The sequence below is a fragment of the Somniosus microcephalus genome, chromosome 5 (assembly GCF_052327205.1).
Source record: "Somniosus microcephalus isolate GS21.2 chromosome 5, FLI_Smic_1.0, whole genome shotgun sequence".
NCBI classification, from domain to species: domain Eukaryota; kingdom Metazoa; phylum Chordata; class Chondrichthyes; order Squaliformes; family Somniosidae; genus Somniosus; species Somniosus microcephalus.
This window is the reverse complement of record NC_140991.1, coordinates 81,078,652-81,106,430: the sequence shown is the minus strand read 5'-3', so window position 1 is coordinate 81,106,430 and position 27,779 is coordinate 81,078,652. Positions and strand designations below refer to the sequence as shown.

The 27,779-nt window shown below is 44.8% G+C and overlaps 1 protein-coding gene across 4 annotated transcripts in view; it reads right to left on the bottom strand.

The window, feature by feature from the left end:
* Positions 1-2,773: 2,773 nt before the first annotated feature.
* Positions 2,774-27,779, bottom strand: part of steap2 (STEAP family member 2, metalloreductase) — a 116,449-nt gene continuing 91,443 nt past the window's right edge. For all 4 annotated transcript variants that reach the window (XM_085987883.1, XM_085987884.1, XM_085987882.1 and 1 more), the window contains one exon: positions 2,774-6,596. In XM_085987883.1, coding sequence (XP_085844009.1) covers positions 6,312-6,596 — 285 coding nt within the window. In that variant the 3' untranslated portion in view covers positions 2,774-6,311. The remainder of the gene's footprint in view (positions 6,597-27,779) is intronic.

Below are 27,779 nucleotides of genomic sequence, written 5' to 3'. Positions count from 1 at the left end.
GTTGACTCAGAGACTAGGGTCCTCAATTTAAATAAAGGAAACTACGATGGTATGAGGCACGAGTTGGCTAGGATGGATTGGGGAACGTTACTTTAAGGGTTGGCCGTGGATAGGCAATGGCAAACATTTAAAGATCGCATGGATGAACTACAGAATTTGTTCATCCCTGTTTGGCATAAAAATAAAACAAAAAAGGTGACTCAACTGTGGCTAAAAAGGGAAATTAGGTATAGCATAAGATCCAACGAGAAGACATATAATTTGGCCAGAAAAAGCAGCAAACCTGAGGATTGGGAGCAGTTTAGGATTCAGCAAAGGAGGACAAAGGGATTAATTAAGAGGGGAAAATAGATTATGAGAGTAAGCTTGCAACTTGCAGGGAACATAAAAACTGACTGTAAAAGCTTCTATAGATATGTGAAGAGAAAATGATTGGTGAAGTCAAGCGTAGGTCCCTTGCAGTCAGAAACAGGGGAATTTATAATGGGGAACAAAGAAATGGCAGACCAATTAAATACATACTTTGGTTCTGTCTTCACAAAGGAGGACATAAATAACCTCCCAGAGATGTCGGGGAACATAGGGCCTAATCAGAGGGAGGAATTGAATGAAATCAGTATTTGTAGGGAAATGGTGTTAGGGAAATTGATGGGATTGAAGGCCGATAAATCCCCAGGGCCTGATAATCTACATCCTAGGGTACTTAAGGAAGTGGCCCTAGAAATAGTAGATGCATTGCTGGTCATCTTCCAAAATTCTATAGACTCTGGAACAGTTCCCATGGATTGGAGGATAGCTAATGTAACCCCACTATTTAAAGAGGGTGGTAGAGAAAAAACGGGGAATATAGACGGGTAAGCCTGACATCGGTAGTGGGGAAAATGCTAGAGTCCATTATAAAAGTAATAATAGCAGAGCACTTGGAAAACAGTGACAGGATTGGACAAAGTCAACATGGATTTACACAGAGATTGTGCAGGCTAAGCAAATGTGACCAACATGAGTGCGTCCCTTGCATCCCGGGCAGCAATATGGTGGCGCTCTGGCACCCTCTGGCCTGTGCATCTTCAGGTGGGTGACTAGCAGCTCAGCGCTCCTGTTGATGTTCCTGCTGTTGATTCTACTGTTGCTCATGGTTCTGCTGCTGCCGCGGCTGGTCTTCATCCGAATCTAATGTCCAGGAGGAAAGGAATTAAATGGTCGCCATGCTTCTGGTATATGCCTCAGCTGAGGAAGCGCTTAGTCAAGGTGGGGAGAGGGGTTTCCAAGAAGGTCACACTGGAGATGGGTGTCAGGCTCCAAACTTCCACAACACTGAGTATGCCTGCTAAAAGTTCCCCCAGACCCGAAACAACAAAGTTCTGCCACCTGCAAATGATCATCGGTGAAAACTCCTTTGTAATGGTGGAGCTGCAGCTGTTCGTAAGCAATCCAATTGTGAGGCCACCAGGATTACCTGGCGTGTTCCAGAGGAGGCGTGTAGGATGGGGGAAATGTGTTAAAATTGGAAAGGCCTCTCAAAATGGGATTATAGAGGCAATTAAGTGGTTGTTAAGGCCCTTAAGGGCCTATCCCGCCTCTTGGAGGCGGGATGGAAAGCGGGTCAGAAAACACAAACTTGGGAAAAATGCTCGGAGGCGGGATGGAGGCAGGAACGGGCCCGCCCACCAGTTTTGGCGATTTTAACAACTCGCACGCCTCCAAACCCACCTCCTCAGGGCTGGGAAAATCGAGCCCTAAGAGTGCTATGGAGGTTTAGAATGCAAAGCACAGCCAACAAGACCTGTGATATACTATGGGATGTGAATTGTACTCTGCCTGTCAGAAGAAAGCTATGAACTCATGTGCTTATGTTGCACGCACAGAACTTCACTTACCTGATGGGTATTTTTCAACGTTAGAGGAGAGCTGGAGGCTCCATCCACTTTCTCACAACACCTTTCATTTTATATAGCACCTTTTATTTACAAAGCATCTCAAGGCAATTTACAGATTAGTAGTAAGAATAATGAAAGGCAAAGCCAGGAGAAAGGTGGGGTTTGGGAAGGTTTTTAAAGAAGGCGATGGCAGGGTGAACCAAGGCTACGGGGAGGAATCTGAAGATGACGACATTAAAAAGAATCTGTAGTAAGTTTGTAAAAGTCCAATGGATGTTGAGTGTTTTTTTAACACTGGCTATATGCCACATTGGAGTTATATATCACATGGTGTCGAGGCCAAGCGGATCTTATACCGCTTGGCTTTTGTGCATTCCTGTGTCAGATCAGTATCTGACTGCAAAGCAATGCTGCCACTTTTCCTTTGATACACGTCTGAAAATATTTTGTATCAGTGCTGATGTGGCAGCATAATGCTACTGCGAAACTCAACAAAATTTCAAGTACTGATATAGCAATAATTAACAACTTGCAATTATATTGCGCCTTTAAAGTAATAAAACAGTCCAAAACGCTTCACAGGAGCGTTATCAAAAGCAAATTCACACAGTTGAAAGGTTTACACTGATGTATTCCAATAAAGGATGTGTGCTGCAATATTTTGCAAACTTGGTTGTCAGCAAAATGGCTTTTGCACAAATTTCTGACCAGGTGGCCTCAGTGATTCAAACACAGAAGCACTATTCTGCTTATCCTTTGGATGCAGCAATAGACTGAAACATAACACATACCAGGAACTGTGCAGTGAAAATGGTAATTGAGGCACCAATTGAGAAGCATAGGGATACAAAGCAGATTTCTCATTACTAATATTGTTTAGAAACAAAAACTTTTTTGGAAACATAAAGTAATTTTTATTGCACGTAATGAATAGTTCCATCTACTCAATCAACAAAGACTGAAATGTAAATTACAACATTGACAAATTTAATGAAAAATAATAAGACTGACACTTATACATAGCTTGCCACATTTTGACATAAACAACTTCATTATAATTATGAACACTGCACATTATTGACGTACCAAAATTGTGCTGGGCATGTGTGATAATCCAGTGATATTCCATGGTAAATAACAATTCCTTGGAAAATTTAGTCTAGATTGTTAGACCAACTGTCAAATAATCATTTACACAGGTAGATCTTATTTTCATTGGTGTGAATTCTTATTCTACTGAAAGCAATATTTTTCATTCCTGAACAAAAAAATTATGAAATAAGCATTGGCATTTGCTTATTGTTACATCAATTGCACTAATGTTATTTTATCCTACAAAAACCATTAACTGCCTTTCTTATTCGATTATTACCACAGACTTTAAAGTAATTTCAAATTTAAGGAGCTATGTCTAATAAATACATCTTAAACACATTTTAAAAACAGAGAAATTTAGTGAAATCCTAATTTACCAGAAGCAGAATTAAAAAATAAATGCCAGCACTGACTAGGGCTCAAATCTGGGACCTCCTCAATCTGTACAGTACAGTACCATACTGTGTATTGAGCCTTTGGAGAGCAGGATCAATTTTCCTCAGCAACTTTAAAAGTTATGGTGAATTATAAATATAGATTACTCTACACTAAGCTTGGTGCTTGGATTTCCAGATTCCAAAACAAGCATTCCTGCCAATCATAGAGTCATAACGGCACCGAGGGAGGCCATTTGGCCCATCGAGTCCATGCCGACTCTCTGTAGAGCAGTTCAGTCCGTCCCATTCCTCCGCTCTATCTCCGTAGCCCTTCAAATTTATTTCCCTCAAGTGTCTATCCAGTCTCCCCTTGAAAACATTGAGGCCTAGAAATTCAGTGGGCCTTGCGCCCACTTAGCGCCTAAAGAGGTCTTCTGCACCAGCGGGGTTGGTAGCGCGGAAATTGAGTGCAACGTTAATGGCGGCGGTAGCCGGTAGCGCTGCGCCGGCACCGATGGCGTCATCGGTGTGCGCAGCGCCCCGGTTCCGCCCCGATGCTGGCCCGACGCCCATATTCAGTTGCGGCCGCCTCTTCCGCAGCGGCCGCAAACAACGTTCGTGAAACACGGCCTTCATGCAGCGTTAGTGGGGCGCATAAAGGTGGAGGTGCGGCCGGCTGCTTTTTCGGCGGCTGCCTGCCCGCACCTCCCTCCCCGGCCTCCTACACCAACCCCCCCGCGGCATTGGTGGCTGATTCCCGCGAGCCCGGCACTTCTCCGTGGTGCCGGGCTCATTTGCCGGCAGAATCCAGCGGCAATCTCACGGCTGCAGGCAGCTCCTCCTTAAGAGAAGGGGGAGGCCTGCAGTACCCCAGCCTGCCGCACCGCATCGGGTGGCGCAGCGGCAGCTGGAGCGCTGAAATTCACTTTCAGCGCCCCAAGCGGAGGCGGGCACACCCTGGAACAGCGCCCGGTTCCGACTTGGGGCGCTAAAAGTGAATTTCTGGCGGGCGCAACGGGCTCCGGGCGCTGCGCAAACTTTTGGGCGCAACTGAGCTGGTGGGGCCATACCTAATTTCTAGGCCTGAGTGTCTCCGCTTCCACTACTTTTGGCGGCAGCGAGTTCCAGGTCCTCATCACTTGCTGCGTAAAAAAGTTTTTTTCTCACATACCCCCTGTATCTCTTGCCCAAAACCTTAAATCTGTGTCCCCTAGTCCTTGTACCATCAACTAGTGGGAACAGCCTTTCCCTGTCTACCCTATCCAAACCCATCATAATCTTGTACACCTCTATCAAATCACCCCTCAACCTCCTTTGCTCTAATGAAAACAAATCCAGCTTCTCCAACCTGTCCTTGTAGCTAAGATCCCCCATCCCTGGAACCATTCTGGTAAATCTCCTCTGCACCCTCTCAAGGGCCTTCACATCCTTCCTAAAGTGTGGCTTAACCAGTGCTTTATAAAGGTTCAGCATAACTTCTCTGCTTTTGTACTCAATACCTCAATTTATGAAGCCCAAGATTCCATATGCTTTGCTAACCACTCTCTCAATATGTCCTGCCACCTTCAGAGACCTATGCACATTAACTCCCTCTGTCCCTGCACACTCTTTAAAACTGTGCCATTAAGTGTATATTGCCTCTCCCTGTTCCTTCTGCCAAAATGCATCACCTCACACTTCTCTGTATTAAATTCCATCTGCCACTTGTCTGCCCATTCTGTTAGCCTTTCTATGTCCTGTTGCAGTTGATTGGTATCATCCTCACTGTTTGCCACGCCCCCAAGTTTGGTGTCATCGGCAAATTTAGAAATTTTACTCTGTATTCCAATATCCAGATCATTTATATATATCAGAAAAAGCAGTGGCCCCAGCACTGACCCTTGGGGAACACCACTGTCTACCATCCTCCAGTCTGAAAAACAGCCACTTACCACAATCTGCTGCTTTCTGTCCTTAAGCCAATTCCTTATCCAAGCTGCCACTGACCCACCTATTCCACAAGCCTCAATTTTGTTAACCAGCCTTCTATGTGGTACTTTGTCAAACGCCTTCCTAAAATCCATGTAGACAACATCCATTGCATTCCCTTCATTAATCCTCTCTGTTACCTCATCAAAAAATTCAATTAGATTAGTCAAACATGATCTGCCTGTTACAAATCCATGTTGGCTCTCCTTAATTAGCTTAAACTTTTCCAAGTGCCCGTAAATTGTTTCCTTGATTATTGTTTCTAAAACTTTACCCACCACTGATGTTAAACTGACCGGCCTGTAGTTACTAGGATTGTCCTTACACCCTTTCTTGAACAATGGTGTCACATTTGCAACTTTCTAATCCTCAGGCACCTTCACTGCATCTAAGGAAGATTGGAAAATTATGGCAAGCCCTTCCGCTATCTCCTCCCCCAATTCCCTTAGCAACCTGGGATGCAAGCCATCTGGACCAGGCGACTTATCCACTCTAAGCCTACCTAGACTTTCTAGTACATCCTGTCTATCAATGTTAGGAAGAGAACAGGTTCATCAATTTTTCTTCCACCAAAGCAACAGGACAGCAAGTAAAAACATTTAACAGATTTTTCTGACAGGGTCTAGATATAAAATTGATCAAACGTTTTCCATTTTTATTTACTACATGTAGCTCATTTTAATACTGAGCTCATTTAGTGTGTTGATTTTTAAATCTGGCATAAACAGAAGAGACAATGGAATCCGTAACCCACTACTTATGAGCTGAGTTCATCTTGTGAGATAAATCGTGGATCCCACACACTGTTCACTACTATATACTTCATATATACTCTATCATTAGACAACGGGCAAAGAAGTACAAGAAACTGGAGTTTCTAAGATGATATGTCAATAATTTACAACCTAATTAAACAAACTTAACACAGTAGTCTTCATTTCATAAAGATGAAGAAAGTTGAATGGCTTAAATGGAATAAATTTTTGGCATAATGTCACATAACGGTAACTCTTTCTGGAGATGCTTGAAGAACAATTGTTGAAGTGTCACCTGTGAATTGACTCTTTTCCCAACCCTTGCGTATTTTTCTCAATCTTCTATTGATGCACGGAAGCAGCAAAATAAGTTTCCCAAGGATGACTGTGAAAGGTAGAATAAGAGCTAGCACAAAGTTTGGTGGAGTGTAAAACCTGTAGTACTGCTCCTCAAAGGCTCGCTTCCATCCATAAATCAGAACATGGAAGGTGCTGATAAGGAGGGCCACATAACCAAGTGTAGACTTGAAGAGAAAAGAAAGGATATAATTTTCTTAGTAAAATCCATTTCATCATTCACTTTGTTAAATTTTGTGTGCAACTTTTCTCTAAATTGTAACCTTTAGAAGAATCACGTACTGTGATGAATGAAAATCCATGTACTTTTTAAAAAAGCAAAATGCTGCGGGATGCTGGAAATCTGAAATAAAAACAGAAAATGCTGGAAATACTCAGCGGATCAGGCAGCATCTGTGGAGAAACAGAGTTAACGTTTCAGGTCGATGACCTTTGAAAGATCATCGACCTGAAACGTTAACTCTATTTCTCTCTCCACAGATGTTGCCTGACCCGCTGAGTATTTCCAGCATTTTCTGTTGTTAGTCTATATATTTTAACTCTGTATCATGTGCATTTTTCCCCAAATACGACCCGCTGTTCTATCAAGTGGAAACATGTAGAAACCTATAGTGTGTTAGTCTTCACAGGGATATAAAACCTATGTGAGAAAAAGGAAGCATTTTTGTTTATGATGTATTGTTAATTAGATTCTCTCTTGCTAGTCTTGCATACATACACAGGATTAAATCTAAGGGCAATTTGAAGAAAAATAGCACCAGCTTTTTGATGGAGTCAGATGATTTTCTCCCTGGCATTTATATCAGACATAGATTTGGTTTGATATAGTGTTATTCTTCCACTTGCTGAATTTGAGGAGACAATGCAGCTGGGCTTGTACTCGCTGGAGTTTAGAAGAATGAGAGGGGATCTCATTGAAACTTATAAAATTCTGACAGGACTGGACAGACTAGATGCAGGAAGGATGTTCCCGATGGTCGGGGAGTCCAGAACCAGGGGTCACAGTCTAAGGATAAGGGGTAGGCCATTTAGGACTGAGATGAGGAGGAATTTCTTCACCCAGAGAGTGGTGAACCTGTGGAATTCTCTACCACAGAAGGCAGTAGAGGCCAATACATTAAATATATTCAAGAAGGAGTTGGATATATTTCTTAAGGCTAAAGGGATCAAGGGGTATGGGGAGAAAGCAGGGACCGGGTACTGAATTTGGATGATCAGCCATGATCGCATTGAATGGCGGAGCAGGCTCGAGGGGCCGAATGGCCTACTCCTGCTTCTATCTTCTATGTTTGTATGTATGGAGTATAGTGCCTGGGATTCTCTGTTTCATCTCTGGGTCTCGTTATGTTTATCTAGATATTAGGCAGACAAAGGCACACTCTGGTCCATAGGAGATGCAAGGTCTGCTTAGAGGAGTAACCAGTAACACTGAACCAAAGACTATAAAATAAAACGTAATAATGGGATATAAAAATCTGTCCCATGGTATCTATATTAATACTTTGTTTACATCTGGTATTCAAAATTAATCTGGGAAAGATTTTGATAGATTAATGAGATATTAGTGGTGCATTTCTGTGTTATAATTTCTATGTAATTCATCTATTACATTCTATTGTGGATTTGTTCTAGTAAAGCTGGAGCCAGTGGGAGTGCCAATTTATCCAGTGTGTGTGATGTAGTGCAGGCCTTAGATGTTAATACTTTGAACATTCTGTTCAAATGAGTTTAGTGGAAATATAAATTTTAGTAATTAAACCCAAGAACATCAGCAGCCCCAGGAAGTTTCTCTGGGCTGGCAATTCTTTTTCAGGTTTCAGCTCACATACTGTGAGGTTGAAAAATTGCATAATTTTACAGTAATAATGCTAGTCAGATGTAATGAGTAGTTTTATTACCATAATATTGTTATAAATGATATATACAGACTTCTTTAAATGCCACTTCACTTTTTCTTCCTATTCTCTCTGATTATTATAAGCGCAAGCTCTTTTCTTTCTTGCTTGTCTTCCCTTGTCTTTCTTTCTGTTTCACCATTTAACTTTTCTTTTATTCATTTTGTTTTTAAATAATAAGTTTTTTTCTCACCTGCCTTCATTGACCAGCAGGCAATTCTGCAGCGAACACCCCGATCTATCTCAAGGCTACATTTATACTACAGATCCTAGACTGGTAGATGCAGTGCAGGTTTCTCCCAAAGTGCATCACTATATACTTATCTGTATTAAATTGATTCTGCCATATCTCTGCCCATTTCACCAGTCTGTCTAGGTCCTCCTGAAGTCTGCTATCCTGCTCACTATTTACTACATTGGCAAGTTTTGCATCATCCGCCAACTTCGAAATTTTACTCCTATACCCAAATCCAGGTCATTTATATATAACATGCAAAACAATGGTCCTAATATCGACCCCTGGGGGACCCCAATGCTTATTTCTCTCCAGTCAGAAAAACATCCGTTCACCACTACTCTCTGCCTCCTATCTGTAGTGTATGTACCTTTAAGGGGAGAACTACTTTTTACAGCTTCTGTATACTGTAGTACCGGCAGTGACCACACCTGTATATAAACCCTGAATAGGGATTTGTACGTTTAGTTTTATAGTAATCCTCATCCAGTAAATACCTGTTGATTGTTCCTGCAGTCTCGTGTCTAGTTATTGAAGGACACACAACATCAAAAATACACGGATCTAACAGTGGTGACGAGGCAGATTCGAACCTACCTGCAACTCTGCATTACCTCCCAGGGATTCGCTCCTGGAGAACAGTGGAAGAAAGTTGAGGCCAGAGGCACGGGCGTCGACCACGAGCAACCGTCCAGTCATCCAGCAGAGATTGAGCATCGCAGGGGAGGCTGTTGAGAGCTGGGCTTGGTTCTCCAGTCATGGTGGTCCAGCGAAACGGGCTGGCAACAGGTATGGCGCAGACCCTTCCCGGACAGCGGCGGCTAGAGCTGACCGACGGCACAGAAAAGGCCGAGCAGCGTCGACGGGAGAAGAGAGAGGGTAGAGCGCACAGGGCGCAGCCGGTGTTCAGGACTGAGCGGCGTCGACGGGAGATGAGAGAGGGTAGAGTGCACAGGGCGCAGCCGGTGTTCAGGACCGAACGGCGTTGACGGGAGAAGAGAGAGGGTAGAGCGCACAGGGCGCAGCCAGTGTTCAGGACCGAACGGCGTCGATGGGAGAAGAGAGAGGGGCGCGAAAGAAAACGCGCAGAGCGTAGCCGGTGTTCAAGGGCTGAGCAGCCGCAGCGGAGAAGAAGGGAGAGCGCGGGAAAACGCCATTTTGAGCCGCAGCAGAGAAGAAGGGAGAGCGCGGGAAAACGCCATTTTGAGCCGCAGCAGAGAAGAAGGGAAGCGCGGGAATACACCATTTTGAGCCAGTCTAACCACACCCAGGGATGCCGAAGAGTGGCAGTATCACAGCGTTCGACAATGAAGTCGAAGATTGGACGACATATGTCGAACGCATAGAAGTGTACTGCAAGGCGAATGAAGTGCCAGATGAGAGGAAAGCGCTGGTATTGTTGAATTCCATGGGTGCAAAAACGTATGGCTTACTGCGAAACCTAGTAACCCCAGAGAAGCCAGTGGACAAGGATTTTGGAAACATAGTGTCAATCCTACAGAACCACTTAAACCCCACACCGCTGCTGATAGCAGAAAGATTTAAGTTTCACAAAAGGAACCAGCATAAAGATGAAAGTAATGCTGAGTATTTAACGGAACTGCGCAAGCTATCAAAACACTGCCAGTTTGGAACGGGACTAGCAGATACTTTAAGGGACAAGTTTGTGTGTGGGCTTCAAAGTGAAGGAACCCAGAAACGGCTTCTATCAGAAAAGGATCTTACGCTGGACAAGGCTTTCAGCATGGCAGTATCACACGAAGCAGCCGCACGGGGCGCTGCTGAGATACAACGGAGACCGCAAGAATATGGCACAAATGAAATGTCATACGGAACAATGAAGTGCTATCGCTGCGGCAGAACAACACACGACCATAATGATTGCTGGTTTAAGGACAAAGTGTGCAGACAGTGTGGGAAAGTAGGACACATAGCAAGAGTCTGCAGATCGGGAAAGAAAACCAGCAGCAAGAAATCTCCACAGGAGAAGTACAAGAAGGTACATAAGGTGACGGAGAGTAGTTCAGACGAACAGAAAAGTGATACAGACTCCGGAAGCAAGGAGCTGGGTTGTCTGAAACTACATAAGGTGATCCAAACGGAGGATCATCAAACTATCTGGGTCACGCTCAAGATAGCTGGAGTCCAAGTGAAAATGGAATTGGACACAGGATCAGCCCTAACAGTCATAAACCGAAGGGACTACAAGCGGCTATTCTCACATATACCCTTGAGAGATACAGAGATTGTCTTGAAGACGTACACGAGGCAAAAAGTCTACCCCAAATGAAAAACAAGGGTGAGCGTTGTATATAACGGTAAGGAAACACCAAAAATGGACCTATATGTATTGCCAGATGGAGGACCACCACTACTAGAACGTGAATGGATCCGGAAGATACAGCTAGATTGGCATTCCATACAAGCACTAACTGTAGATGCCAAAAAGGATGACGACACCACACCTGGACGACTGTCAAAAATGCTAACTGACGCACAAGAAGTGTTCCAGGAGGGACTTGGAACACTAAAAGGCATAACAGCGACGATCAAAATACAGGAAAATGCAAGCCCAAAGTTTTTTAAGGCCAGACCGGTGCCTTATGCGATCCGCCCAGCCGTCGAAGCAGAGCTGGAAGGTTTGGAATGTTCAGGAGTACTGTCCAAAGTGGACTGGAGTGAGTGGGCTACACCCATCATTCCTGTAATGAAGAGGTCGTTGAGTAATACGCCTGGGGAACCAAAGAAAGTTCGCATCTGTGGGGACTTTAAGGTGACAGTGAACCCAGTCCTTCACACGGTACAATATCCGCTTCCGCGGATTAAAGATATTTTCGCCTCGATATCTGGAGGGAAACGCTTCACTAAGATTGATCTGGCCCAGGCGTACCTGCAAATGAAGGTAGAAGAAGCCTCAAAACAGTACCTCACGATCAACACTCATAACGGTCTCTACCAATACAACCGGCTGGTGTTCGGGGTAGCATCAGCTCCGGCTATTTGGCAAAGGGCAATGGATCAAGTCCTGTAAGGGATTCCAGGGACCCAGTGTTATTTGGATGACATCCTGGTCACGGGCGAAAATGACAGTGCTCACCTTGCCAATCTGGAGCAGGTGCTCACTAGATTGAAGGAATATGGGCTCCGAGCAAATCGCCACAAATGCGAGTTTTTCCAGAAACAGATCTCGTATTGTGGCCATGTTATTGATGAAGAGGGGTTACATAAGTCCGCTGAAAAGATTGAGGCAGTAGTCAAGGCTCCTGCACTGGAAAATGTGTCACAACTGAGGTCGTTCCTTGGGCTGGTGAACTACTACCATAAGTTCTTGCTGAATTTGTCTACAGTACTACACCCACTGAACACCCTACTGCAAACGAGGGTACCATGGAAGTGGGATGACGAATGTAAACGAGCTTTCCAGAAGTGCAAAGAATTGATCACATCAAAAGAGGTGTTGGCTCATTTCAACCCAGCACTACCCATTCGGTTGGCGTGTGAAGCATCACCCTATGGCATTGGAGTGGTGCTGTCGCATAAGTTCCCGGACGGCTCGGAGAGGCCGGTAGCCTTTGCGTCTCGGTCACTAACCTCAGCCGAGCATAACTACGCCCAGATTGACAGGGAGGCCCTCAGCCTAGTGTGGGGAGTGAAAAAGTTCAACCACTATCTGCACGGGCAGAAGTTCACCTTGCTGACGGACCACCAACCACTTGTCTCCATCTTTAATCCAAAGAAGGGCGTGCCGGTGATGACTGCGCAACGGCTACAAAGATGGTCGCTTTTTCTAGGGGCGAACCAATATGAAATCGAGTATAAGGGCATGAAACAGCATGGAAACGCTGATGGGCTATCATGCCTGCCACTGCCTACTGCGGAGGAAGCACCAGCAGTGGACCCTGTCGAAATATTTCATTCGACTATAATTGAACGCTTGCCAGTAACTAACGCTGATATAGAGAAGGAGACCCGAAATGACCCGACACTGTCTCGGGTATATGACTTGACGGTGAAGGGATGGCCAACACATGGCGACTCACTGTTGCCAGCATTCTCATCCAGAAGAGAACAGCTGTCAGTATGCCAGGGGACCTTGATGTGTGGATCCCGAGTGGTAATTCCACCCAAGTTAAGGGAGAGAGTGCTCAATGAGCTTCACGAAGGCCATCTGGGAGGGGTGAAAATGAAAAGCCTTGCTACGGCTTATGTGTGGTGGCCGGGGATCGATCAGCAAATCGAGGACCTGACAAAGAGCTGCTCAGGATGCCAGAAGGTCCAAAATGCACCACCACATGCCCCTCTACACCCATGGGAGTGGCCCTCATCTCCATGGCAACGGGTGCATATTGATTTTGCTGGTCCATTCATGGACTCAATGTTTCTAATAGCCGTGGATGCGCACTCGAAATGGCCTGAGGTGATCAAAATGTCGTCCACCACCACGGAGAAAACTATTGCAGTCCTACAGACCATATTTGCCAGGAACGGCTTGCCAGAGCAGATTTGCTCTGATAACGGACCACAGTTTGTGTCCGAAGAGTTTCGAAGATTCATGAAAAGGAATGGGGTAAGGCATTACACATCTGCCCCGTATCATCTAGCCACAAATGGATTGGCTGAGAGGTTCGTACAAACCTTTAAGAAAGCAGTAAGGGCCATGTGTGATGACGACATTCCACTGCAGCATAAGGTGGACAATTTCCTGTTAGCCTACAGAAATGCGACATATGCAGTCACCAACCAGACCCCGGCCATGATGTTCTTTAACCGAAGGTTGAGATCTTGTCTGGATTTGCTCAGACCAAATGTACGAAGAGATGTTGAGAATAAGCAATTCCAGCACATCAATGAGAAGCCGACAAGGAGCTTCAATGTAGGGCAACCAGTCTTGGCCCGCGACTACCGAACAGAGAAATGGCAACCAGGAACGATATGCACACGGCAGGGGCCACTAATGTACACAGTGGATGTTGGGGAGAACATTGTGAGATGCCATGTCGACCAGATCCTAGAGTCACAGGAACGAGTCAACCCCATGTCTCGCGCACCTGGTGATGAAACCGACATACAGGTAGCATCTACCCCAGAAACAGTAGCACCGGAAGCTGATGAACCAACTGACGACAAGGGGCCTCCGCACCAAGAACAAGACATTCAGGAAAGGCGCTATCCAGAAAGGATCAGGAAGCCGCCCCAAAGATTGAATTAATAAATGGACTATTTTCAGTTAATGTGCATGTTAAAAGTGTTAGTTGTTAAATGAATGTTATGGTACTGTCAATCTAAAAGGGGAGGAATTGTAGTGTATGTACCTTTAAGGGGAGAACTACTTTTTACAGCTCCTGTATACTGTAGTACCGGCAGTGACCACACCTGTATATAAACCCTGAGTAGGGATCTGTACGTTTAGTTTTATAGTAACCCTCATCCAGTAAATACCTGTTGATTGTTCCTGCAGTCTCGTGTCTAGTTATTGAAGGACACGCAACATCAAAAATACACGGATCTAACACTATCCCTTAGCCAATTCATATCCAAGCTACCACCATCGCTTTAATGCTATGTGCTTCCATGTAATACCGTATTTTAAAATTTATTTTACAGAGCATCTATAGCACAGAAGCAGGCCATTCCACCCAACTGGCTTATGCCAGTGTTTGTACTCCACACGAGTTCACTCCCACTCTAATTATCTCTTCCTACCCTGCTCCCATAGCCCTCTATCCCCTGTCTCATGTATGCAGCAAGCCTCCCCTTGAATACATTTTTGTTCTCTGCTTCAACCATTCCACAAGGCAACAAGTTGTACATTCATACCAGTTTAAAAAATATTCCTCCTAAATTCTTTATTTGATCAGCTAGTTGCTATTTTATATTTATGCCCCCTTGTTCTGGACTCACCAATAAGTGGAAACAATTTCTCCACATCTATGCTATTACTCTCCTTCATAACTTTAAAGAGCTCTATCATGTTTCCTCGTAGACTTCTCTTTTCCAAAGTAAAGAGTCCCAGCCTGCACAATCTTTCCCGATATTTGCATTCTCTGGCAACATCTCTGTACATCTCTTCTGCATTTTCTCCAGTGCTTCAATATCATTTTTGTAGTATGGAGACCAGAGCTGCACACAATACTCTAAGTGCGGTCTAACCAGAGTTCTCTATAAATTTATTATCTCCCTGCTTCTGTATTCTATTCCTTCAGAAATGAACGCCATAACTTTTTTGCATTCTTTATGGCCTTATCAACTTGTGTTGCTACTTTTAGTAATTTATATAACTGTATTCTCAGATCTCTACCACTTTCATTTCTTACTATTCAAGTAATTAGTGGCCTCCTTTCCCCTCACACTTCACTATATTGAATATAATTTGCCATTTATCCACCCACTTTGCAAGACTGTTTATGTTTTCTTTAATTCGTTCATGGGATGTGGGCAAGACTGGCAATGCCAGCATTTATTGCCACCTTCTTGAGCCACTGCAGTCCGTGTGGTGAAGGTACTCCCACAGTGCTGTTACGGAGGGAGTTCCAGGGTTTTGACTCAGCGACGATGAAGGAACGGCGATATACATCCAAGTCAGGATGGTGTGTGACTTTGAGGGGAACTTGGAGGTGATGGTGTTCCCATGCGCCTGCTGCCCATAACCTTCTAGGTGGTAGAGGTCGCAGGTTTGGGAGGTGTTGCCGAAGAAGCCTTGGCGAGTTGCTGCAGTGCATCTTGTTGATGGTACATACTGCAGCCATGGTACGCCGGTGGTGGAGGGATGCCAATCAAGCGGGCTGCTTTGTCTTGGTGTCGAGCTCGAGTGTTGTTAGAGCTGCACTCATCCAGGCAAGAGTATTCCATCACACTCCTTACTTGTGCTTTGTAGATGGTGGAAAAGCTTTGGGGAGTCAGGAGGCGAGACTCTTGCCGAGAATACCGGGCCTCTGACCTGCTCTTGTTGCCACAGTATTTATGTGGCTGGTCCAGTTAAGTTTCTGGTCAATGGTGACTACCAGGATATTGATGGTGACGGATTCGGTGATGGTAATACCGTTGAATGTCAAGGGGCGGTGGTTAGACTCTCGCTTGTTGGAGATGGTCATTGCCTGGCACTTGTGTGGTGTGAATGCTACCTGCCACTATCAGCTCAAGCCTGAATGTTATCCAGGTCTTGCTGTATGCGGGCATGGACCGCTTCATTATCTGAGGAGTTGTGAATGGCACTGAACATGTGCAGTCATCAGCGAACATCCCCATTTCTGACCTTATGTTGGAGGGAAGGTCATTGATGAAGCAGCTGAAGATGGTTGGGCCTAGGACACTGCCCTGAGGAACACCTGCAGCGATGTCCTGGGGCTGTGATGATTGACCTCCAACCACCACAACCATCTTCCTTTGCGCTAAGTATGACTCCAACCAGTGGAGTGTTTTCCCCCGATTCCCATTGAATTCAGTTTTACTAGGGCTCCTTGATGCCACACTTGGTCAAATGCTGCCTTGATGTCAAGGGCAGTCACTCTTGCTCACCTCTGGAATTCAGCTCTTTTGTCCATGTTTGGACCAAGGCTGTAATGAGGTCTGGAGCCGAGTGGTCCTGGCGGAACCCAAACTGAGCATCAGTGAGCAGGTTATTGGTTAAGTGCTACTTGGTAGCATTGTCGATGACACCTTCCATCACTTTGCTGATGATTGAGAGTAGACTGATGGGGTGGTAATTGGCTGGATTGGATTTGTCCTGCTTTTTGTGAACAGGACATACCTGGGCAGTTTTCCACATTGTCAGATAGATGCCAGTGTTATAGCTGTACTGGAACAGCTTGGCTGGAGGCGTTCCTGTATTTTAGGCAGTCTTCTACATTGTTAACTACACCCCGCCACCCCCTCAATTTGGTATAGAGTCATAGATTCATAGGGCAGGATTTTCATTGGGCCATGGAGGCGGGATTGGAGACGTGTGGGGGTTAAAATCTTGAAATCGGGGGGCACGAACCCATCCCGCCCCCAACCCGCCTCCATGCCAGTTTCAAATGAGGCGGATACCCGACCTGTGCTGGGACCCGCCTCCCCGAGGCGGGAAGGGGATTAGTGCCAATTAACTGCCTGTTAACAGGTAGTTAACAGGCAGTTTTTAGCCTAATCCGTATTTTTATTGCTAAAGTGTGGGATTCCCGACGGCTCCAAACCACACCAAGTTAGCGAGGCGGGCCGTCAGGCTGAAGGGCTTGGAGGGTTCGAGATGTCCGGTGTTCAGGTAAGTGATGGGTGCATGAGTTCAAAGGTAAGTGTGTTTGGTGTGTGTAACGTGTTTAAAGAAGTTTTACTTACATTTACTTACCTTTGCAGCCTTTCTTCAGGTCTCGGGAGTCCCTCATCTCACCGGCACAGAAAGCAGAATGGCCGCGAGCTGTCAAAAGTTGCAGCATTCAGCTTTCTGTTCTGGAGAGATCTCTAAATCAGCCTGAGAGGAAGGAATTTACTTGGAATACAGGTTGTCAGTGTTTGACAGCTTCAAATAGTTGTCAAACGCTGATATTTCATCTGTCAAAAGCTTTTGACAGATGAATTGTCAATCTGTGACGTCATGCTGGGTGGGCTCAACCAGGTCAATCAAGTGAAAATCGCGTGGGTTGGCCACATAGAAACATAGAAGATAGGAGCAGGAGTAGGCCATTCGGCCCTTCGAGCCTGCTCCGCCATTCAATGAGATCATGGCTGATCATCCAAATTCAGTACCCTGTCCCTGCCTTCTCCCCATATCCCTTGATCCCTTTAGCCTTAAGAAATATATCCAACTCTTTCTTGAATATACTTAATGAACTGGCCTCCACTGCCCTCTGTGGCAGAGAATTCCACAGGTTCACCACTCTCTGGGTGAAGAAATTCCTCCTCATCTCAGTCCTAAATGGCTTACCCCTTATCCTTAGACTATGAGCCCTGGTTCTGGACTCCCCAGCCATCAGAAACATCCTTCCTGCATCTACTGTCCAGGCCTGACAGAATTTTATAGGTTTCGATGAGATCCCCTCTCAATCTTCTAAACTCCAGTGAGTATAAGCCCAATCGACACAATCTCTCCTCATACATCATTCCTGCCATCCCAGGTATCAGCCTGGTGAATCTTCGCTGCACTCCCTCCATGGCAAGAACGTCCTTCCTCAGGTAAGGCGACCAAAACTGCACACAATACTCAAGGTGTGGTCTCACCAAGGCCCTGTACAACTGCAGCAAGACATCCTTGTTCTTGTACTCGAAGCCTCTTGCTACGAAGGCCAACACACCATTTGCCTTCTTAACCGCCTGCTGCACCTGCATGCTTACCTTCAGCGACTGGTGCACAAGAACACCCAGGTCTCTTTGCACTTCCCCTTCTCCCAATCTATTGCCATTCAAATAATAATCTGCCTTCCTGTTTTTGCCACCAAAGTGGATAACCTCACATTTATCCACATTATAGTGCATTTGCCATGTTTCTGCCCAATCACCCAACCTGTCCAAATCGTACTGGAGTTTCACGACATCCTCCTCACAGCATACCCTTCCACCCAGCTTTGTGTCGTCTGCAAATTTGGAGATATTACATCCAATTCCCTCGTCCAGATCATTAATATATATTGTGAACAGCTGGGGTCCAAGGACCGATCCTTGCGGTACCCCACTAATCACTGCCTGCCACTCGGAAAACGACCCGTTTATTCCAACTCTTTGCTTTCTGTCCGCCAACCAGTTCTCTATCCAAGTCAATACCTTGCCCCCAATCCCATGTGCCTTAATTTTGCACGCTAATCTCTTATGCGGGACCTTATCGAAAGCCTTCTGAAAGTCCAAATACACCACATCCACAACTCGATGGAGGTGGGGCTACAACCCCGAAAGTTGTAGTCCCGCCTCCTCAATCAAAATCCAGCCCAAAGAGTTATACAGCACAAAAAGAGGCCCTTCGGCCCATCGTGTCCACACCAGCTATCAAGCCATGTCTATTCTAATCCCATTTTCCAGCACTTGGTCCGTAGCCTTGTATGCTATGGCATTTCAAGTGCTCATCTAAATGCTTCTTGAATGTTGTGAGGGTTCCTGTCTCTACCACCCTTTCAGACAGTGAGTTCCAGATTCCAACCACCCTCTGGGTGAAAAAGTTTTTCCTCAAATCCCCTCTAAACCGCCTGTCCCTTACCTTGAAGCTATGCCCCCTAGTTATTGACCCCTCTACTAAGGGGAAAAGTTCCTTTCTATCTACCCTTTCTACGCCCCTCATAATTTTGTACACCTCAATCAGGTCCCCCCTCAGCCTTCTCTGCTCTAAGGAAAACAACCCTAGCCTGTCCAGTCTCTCTTCATAGCTGAAACGCGCCAGCCCAGGTAACATCCTGGTGAATCTCCTCTGCACCCTCTCCAATGCAATCACATCCTTCCTATAGTGTGGCGACCAGAACTGCACACAGTATTCCAGCTGTGGCCTAACTAGTGTTTTGTACAGCTCCATCATAACCTCCCTGCTCTTATATTCTATGCCTTGGCTAATGAAGGCAAGTATTCCATATGCCTTTGTAACCACCTTATCTACCTGTCCTGCTGCCTTCAGGGATCTATGTACATGCACACCAAGGTCCCTCTGATCCTCTGTCCTTCCTAAGATCCTACCATTCATTGGGGCAGTAATTCCTCCCCAAACGCGTGAGTACGGAAGGGGTACTCACGCGTCTGGCCGGAGGAAATGCCGGTTTTCAGCATGCACAGTGCATGCGCTGAAAACCGGCATTTCCTCTCCTCTAACCCAAGAGGTGTAGAGGCTAGCGCGTGCGCTGTAGGGGGCAGCGTGTGCGTCTTGGATTTCCTCTGTTTTGGGGGATTTGCGCATGTGTAAACGCCTCTGGTCTTTACGCTTGTAAAAAGCACACGTAAGTATTTATTTTTACAGGTAAGTGGTGTTTTAGTGCAATTTAGAATTTTTTTTTCCACAGGTTTATTATTTTAAAGAATCTACAATAAGGTAAGTTTAGTTTTAGACCCTTTTTATTAAAAATGTATTTTTTTCAACAAAAAAAAATTATTGTTTAAATTATTTTTTAAAACTTATTTATACTTAATTTAATGATTGGGATGTTTTTTAAAATTTTATTTAAAGTTTAAGTAGTGTTTTGGGGTGCAGTACTTTTCATGAGTTTGACAGTTCTTACTCAAACTTATGAATGAAGTTTCCCCTCCCCTGATTGGCTGAACAGTGCTCAGCTGATCCCAGCCGGCACATCGCACTAACTACGCCGCTGGGTCAGGTTAGCACAGCGCGCCGACATCAGAACTGGGCCACTGACAGGAAATCCACTGCGGGACAGGTTTCAGATGTCGGCGCGCCGGGTAAGTGCACATCGGGGGCTTGCACGCGCGGCAAGCCCCCGACACCAAGTTCTGGGCCATTGTTTATTCCCTTGCTTTGGTCAGACATGATCTCCCCCTGGCAAAGCCATGCTGACTATCCCTGATTAATCCCTGCCTCTCCAAGTGGAGACTAATTCTGTCCCTCAGAATTTTTTCCAATAATTTCCCTACCACTGATGTTAGGCTCACTGGCCTGTAATTCCCTGGTTTATCCCTACTACCCTTCTTGAACAATGGTACTACGTTAGCTGTTCTCTAGTCCTCTGGCACCTCCCCTGTGGCCTGAGAGGTTCTGAAAATTTGTGTCAGAGCCCCTTCAATCTCCTCCCTTGCCTCACACAGCAGCCTGGGATACATCCCATCAGGGCTTGGGGATTTATCCACTTTTAAGCCCGCTAAAATCGCTAGTACCTCCTCCCTCTCAATACTAATTTGTTCAAGTTCATCACAATCCCCCTGCCTGATTTCTATGCCTACATCACCCATCTCCATATTGAAGACAGATGCAAAATATTCATTTAAAACCTTAGCTACATCTTCCCGCTCTACACACAGATTGCCACTTTGGTCCCTAATGGGCCCTACTCTTTCCCTGGTTATCCTCTTGCCCTTAATATACTTGTAAAACACCATGGGATTTTCCTTTATTTTGCCCGCCAGTGTTTCTTCATGCCCCCTCTTCGCTCTCCTAATTTCTTTTTTAAGTACCCCCCTGCACTTTCTATACTCCTCTAGGGCTTCCACTGTTTTTAGTCCTTTGTATCTGCCAAAAGCCTACCTTTTTTTCCTAATACATTCTTGTATATCCCTTGACATCCAGGGTTCCCTGGGCTTGTTGGTCCCACCCTTGACCTTTACGGAACATGTTGACGTTGTACTCTCTCTATTTCCTTTCTGAAAGACTCCCATTGCTCTGATGTGGATTTTCCTACAAGTAGCTGATCCCAGTCCATTTTGGCCAGGTCCTGCCTTATCATATTAAAATCGGCCTTCCCCCAATTTAGAACCTTTTTTTCCGGTCCATCTTTGTCCTTTTCCATGACTACCTTAAATCTCACCGAATTATGGTCACTGTCACCAAAATGCTCTCTTACTGACACTTCTACCACTTCTACATTCCCTAGAATTCGGTCCAGTACCGCCCCCTCTCTTGTAGGACTTTCTACATGCTGGCTCAGAAAGCTCTCCTGGATGCACTTTAAGAATTCCGCACCCTCTAAGCCTTTCACACTCTGACTATCCCAGTTAATATTGGGGAAGTTGAAATCCCCTACGATTATTACCCTATTATTTCTACACTTCTCTGAGATTTGCCTGTATATATGTTCCTCTATCTCCCCTGACTGTTTGGGGGCCTATAGTACACTCCCAGCAAAGTGCTTGCCCCCTTTTTGTTTTTAAGTTCTACCCATATGGCCTCATTAGAGGAACCTGCTAAGATATCATCCCTCCTTACAGCAGTAATTGACTTCTTGATTAATATTGCGACACCCCCTCCTCTTTTACACCCACCTCTGTCTCGCCTGAAGATTCTATACCCCAGAATATTGAGCTGCCAGTCCTGCCCTTCCCTCAACCATGTCTCTGTGATAGCAACAATATCATACTACCATGTGTTCATCAACACTGTCAATTCATCTGCCTTACTCGCAAGACTCCTTGCATTAAAATAAATGCCATCCAGCCTTGCCATACTCCCTTGTGCCATTACATATTTGCTCTGCCTTCCAGGCTGACTTGCTTTTTCTCTATATTTGGCTGTGCATCGCCCCCTACTATAGCTCCACTCCGTATCCCATCCCCCTGCCAAGTTAGTATCATCTGCAAATTTCAACATCATGGCCTAGAAATTCACAGTCTTACCTCTGACCATTTGGGCCGTTAGCAGCGCTGGGCCCAGATACGTAAATCAGCAGAGTGTGACATCACATCTGCAAACATCGACATTTTCACTGAGTTTACCACCGGGTCCTAAGCATGCTCAGAAAAGTGTGCGAGAAGCAGCCCTGCAGAGACGCTGTTAGCGCTTCTTAAAGGGACAAACACATCTTTCAGGTAAGTTTTGATTTAAGTTTTTGGACTGTTTATTTATATTTTATTCAAGTAGTGGCTTGGTACAATAGATGTTAAAAGTTTTTAAAGTGTGCAGGGAGTGCAGCTGGATGCTTGCAAGGCTTTGGATAGTAAAGATAGGCCTCTAAGAAGCCAGAAATACTCAGCAGGTCAGGCAGCGTCGGTGGAGAGAGAAACAGAGTTCATGTCTCAGGTTGAGCTGCTGCCTGACCTGCTGTATATTTCCAGCATTTTCTGCTTTTATTTCAGAATTCCAGCATCCGCCCACAGAAGGAAGAGAAAGACGCAGAAGAGGAAGAAGCAGAAGAGGAGGAAAGAGAAGGAAGGATGCAAACCAAACAGACCTTTTCTGGCCGGGATATCCGGGATGGAATCATCCGCCTGCAGTCCCAGTGATCACTGTAATGATCAATAACATGTCATTCTATAGTGGACACTAGGTGGAGCCGTAGAGCTGTGTAGAGCTGTATATAGCTGTATGTATATAAGACTACACTACCCAGCTGTATGTATATTACGACTACATTACCCATGGGGCACTAGGCTACCCACAAGGCAGCAGTCAAGATGGATGCCTCTACAGGTACTGTACATTGTCCACATGTGCTCAATAAAAGTGTCTAGCAAAAGCTAGCTGTGTTCATAATAAGAATGTCTATTTATTAATGAACATAAGATGGTACCAGGATGGTGAAGATCTGCTGAAAATTGTGAAAAGCGACATGGAGAATTTGAAGCCACCAGAGCGTTTGAAACTCACAGGAAATATCGACTACAATTGGCAGACTCTTAAACAACAATTCGAACTCTACATTGCAGCCATCGGATTCGGTACGAAGCCAGATGCAAGGAAGATAGCGTTGCTGCTTACGGTTGCAGGCCCACAGGCGATAGAGGTATTTAATACATTTGTATTTAATCCAGAGGAGAACAGAGAAAAATTAGAAGATGTGCTAAAAAAATTTGATGCACATTGCTCTCCCAAAATGAATGAGACCTATGAAAGATACATGTTCTGTTCAAGGACACAGCAGCAAAATGAGACTTTTGATAGCTTTATAACTGATCTGAAACTGAAAGCAGAGACATGTAATTTCTCTGAGCTGAAATCATCCATGATTCGTGACCAGATTGTGTTTGGTATTCATGATAAAAAAGTCAGGGAACGTCTGTTGAGAGAAACCGAACTAAATTTGGAAAATGCAGTGAAAATATGCCAAGCCAGCGAGCTAGCTCGAAAGCACGCGAAGACTTTCAGTGAAATCAATAATGATGCGATTGTAATGAGTGATAATGCTGCTGTCGGTGCTGTGTCCTACAAGGGGAAGAAACGTGGGCAGAACAGAAATGAAAAGCAATCGGAGGATGAAATTTTTAATTGTAAATGCTGTGGTTACAAACACCAGTTAAGACAATGCCCAGCGTTTGGAAAAATGTGCACAAAGTGTAATGGAAAGAATCACTTTGCCAAACAATGCTTTTCAAAAGTAAAAACTAAGAAAGGGCAACGAGTTAATGTAATTGAGGACACTGATTTAAGTGAGACATTTTTTGTAGGAATGGTGTCATGTGACAATATCAAAAAGGATACAGAAAATGTGCAGCCCTCAGAAATGGACAATGCTGAACATAAAGTTAATGCAGCAAAAGAGGACAAATGGATGATCCCACTGCAGGTAAATGGAGCATTAGTTACCTTGAAACTAGACACTGGGGCAAAAGCAAACTTAATCAGTATGAGTGACATTAACAATATGAAAGAAAAGCCCAAAATACAGAAAAAGTCAGTACTACTGAAGGACTATAATGGACAGAAAATAGATAGCTTAGGTGTATGCAGACTTAAAGTGACAGTCAAAGACAAAGTGCATCATCTCATGTTTTCTGTTGTGGCTGAAAGACTTGATTCACTACTGGGTGACAAAGCTTGTGAGGACTTAGAACTGGTCAAGAGAGTCTACCGTATAAACTGTGCCATAAGCAGACCAAATGACTCGGTGGATTCTGTAGTGAATAATTTCCAGGATGTGTTCAAAGGATTTGGAGTTCTACCATTCACTTACAAGATCCAGCTAAAGGAGGATGCTCAGCCAGTGGTACATGCTCCACGAAGAGTTCCAGCACCTCTGCGTGACCGGTTCAAGAATGAACTGGACAGAATGACCACACTAGGAGTCATCAGGAAAGTCGAAGAGCCAACAGACTGGGTTAACTCCATGGTATGTGTAAAGAAAAAGAACAATGATCTAAGAATATGCATGGATCCAAAGGACTTAAATGCAAACATAAAATGTGAACACTACCAGATTCCCAAGCGAGAAGAAATCACCAGTGAAATGTCAGGTGCCAGATACTTTACAAAGCTCGATGTCTCACAAGGATTTTGGCAACTAAAACTGGATGAAGAGAACACCAAATACTGTACCTTCAACACACCATTTGGCAGGTATTGTTTCCTCAGAATGCCTTTCGGGATAATATCTGCATCTGAAATCTTTCATAGAGCGATGGAACACATAATTGAAGGTCTGGAAGGAGTTCGGGTCTATGTTGATGACATCATCATCTGGGGCTCCACACTGAAAGAACACAATGAGAGACTGACTAAAGTGCTACAGAGCATACGCCAGAATGGACTGAAGCTCAACAAAGCCAAGTGTCAGTTTGGCATCCAGGAAGTCACTTTCTTAGGAGATAATCTATCTGGTAAAGGAATAGAGCCAGATATGGAAAAAGTAAACGCCATACTCAAAATGCCCCGACCCACTGACAAAAAAGGAGTGCTATGCATCATGGGGATGATAAACTTCATTGGAAAGTTCATTCCTAACTTGTCAGCCAAGACAGCCTGTCTGCGAGACTTGCTACATAAAACAAATGAGTTCGCATGGACAGAAAGACATGAACAAGAGTGGATAAACCTCAAAACAGTGCTGACAACCACACCTGTACTCACCTTCTTTGACCCAACAAAAAGAATCAAAGTGTCAACGGATGCATCAAAAGATGGCCTAGGTGCGGTCTTGCTACAAGCAGAGGGTGAAGATTGGAAGCCTGTTGCCTATGCCTCCAGGTCTATGACTGATACTGAGTGTCGATATGCCCAGGTTGAAAAGGAATGTCTAGACTTGGTAGTTGGACTAGAAAAGTTTCATGGCTACATATATGGACTTCCCACCTTCACAGTTCAGACAGACCACAGCCCACTGGTTGCCATCATAAAAAAGAACCTGAATGAGATGTCTCCAAGGATTCAACGACTCATGATGAAGCTGCAAAGATATGACTTTGAACTGATCTACACACCAGGCAAATACATAGTGTTAGCAGATGCACTATCCCGAGCACCCACAATGAGTCATGTGAGCTCTACTGAAGAAGACGTGGATGTTCATGTGAGTATGGTCACTGCTGCGCTGCCCGTGTCAGACACAAAATCAAAGCAAATAGCAGAAGAAACAGTAAAAGATACAGTATTACAAACAGTAATAGGGAACATTCATCATGGTTGGCCAAAAGGTTCCTGTCCAAAATATTTTCACATAAGGTCAGAATTGAGTGTCGCAAGTGGACTATTACTAAAACAGAACAGAATATTCATTCCACAGGCTCTACGTCAAGACATGCTCAAAAGGATTCATGAGGGACACCTCGGAATTGAAAAATGCAAAAGGAGGGCAAGAGACACTGTTTATTGGCCTGGCATAAATAAGGACATTGAGAACATGATAGGCAAATGTGAGACATGTCAGAAACACCAAAACAAACAAGCAAAGGAACCAATGATAGTAGCTGACATACCAACAGCACCATGGCAAAAGGTTGGTATGGACCTTTTTCATTTAAATGGTAAAGACTATCTAATAGTGATTGACTACTATTCTAACTATCCTGAGATGGCGCTGTTCTCAAGCACCACAGCAAGCAGTGTCATAATGCATGTGAAATCCATCTTCGCCAGACATGGAATTCCCAGGATTGCCGTTAGCGACACTGGTCCGTGCTTCAACTGTAAGGAGTGGCAACAGTTTACAGCACATTATGACTTTCAGCACATCACATCCAGTCCTTTGTATGCTCAGTCAAATGGTAAGGCAGAGAAAGGTGTTCAAGTTCTCAAGCAGCTACTGAAGAAAGCGACAGAAAGCAAGTCTGATCCTTATCTCGCCCTGCTGAGCTACCGAGCCTCACCTTTAGACTGTGGTTCTTCACCTGCTGAACTAGTAATGGGTCGCAAGTTTCGCAGCACGCTACCCTGCTGTGCAAAAGAACAGCAAAGTGAGGAACTGAGACAGAGGCTTCAACTGTTAAAGCTGAAACAGAAATCATACTATGACAAGTCATCCAAAACTCTAAAACCATTGACAAGGGATGATGTTGTCAGGATTGAGGATCCAGATGCATGGAACAGGAAAGCTACAGTTCTTGAGGAAGTAGGACCAAGGTCATACACTGTTAGAACTGAGGAAGGACAGATTCTGAGGAGGAACCACCGTTCCCTCCTAAAAACACAAGAGACTATTCAAGAGCAGATTGATGACAATGCCGCAACTGCATCTTGTCATTCACCGCCAGAACAATCTCATGAAGACACATCAGACTTACTCGTGTTGAGAAGATCCACACGTGAAGTAAAAAAGCCTGATAGACTTAATCTTTGAGTACAATGTAAAGCTTTGAAAATGTGCTGACTGTTTTGAAAATGTTTATGTTTATAGAGCACTAACAAAAGTGTTACTGATATTATCTTTATTGTTTTCTTGAAAGTTGATTGATATTGATTTTGTTAAACCTCAAAGAAAGGGGGATGTAATGATCAATAACATGTCATTCTATAGTGGACACTAGGTGGAGCCGTAGAGCTGTGTAGAGCTGTATGTATATAAGACTACACTACCCAGCTGTATGTATATTAAGACTACATTACCCATGGGGCACTGGGCTACCCACAAGGCAGCAGTCAAGATGGATGCCTCTACAGATACTGTACCTAGTCCACATGTGCTCAATAAAAGTGTCTAGCAAAAGCTAGCTGTGTTCATAATAAGAATGTCTATTTATTAATTCCCCTTTCAGCATTAGTCCCACACCTTACCTTCCCTCTGTTACTGACCATCACAGCATCCTCTTGGCCACAGTGCTTAAATAAAAGCCACCACAAAGCAAACTTTCCAATCCAACTTTATACATCTATTCATCCAATATTCCCTTAGTCTTTTGTTTGCCTTTGCCTATCCTACTGATGTCATGCAGTGCTATCCCAGTGGCTGTAGCATGGCTGGTGGAAGGCTGCTGACTTTCAGTGGGGGACACTGCAGATGGTCTTGCAGTTTGACCTTGAGGAGCTGGTGACTGGGAATGTGAAATCGAGCGACGGTGTTTCTTTTTCTTCTTCATTCTCCTTTTCCTCTACTTGGTCAACCACTGGCTGGGCAGGCTGCATTTCTTGGGTATGTGAAATGAGGAAGGCACAAGGGTAGAGTTGTGGTGAGGGGAGGGTGGGAAAGCAAGAGGTGTATGCTTACACCATGCGTACCTTGTAAATCAGAAGATATTGTGGGATGAGGGGGAAGTGGGATGTGAGAAGGAGGATAACGTATGAGAATACCAGCATCTTATATCCTTTCAGGCCCACCACTGGCAAAGGGCTCAGCCATGCCCCTGCCAAGAATAGCCAGCACCATCTCCTCCAGCTGGAGGTGTACCTTGTGATTGGTAAACATTGTTGGTAGGTGAGTGATGGGGGCGGGGGGGAGGAGGTCCTGCAATGAGCAGTGTATGAGGCT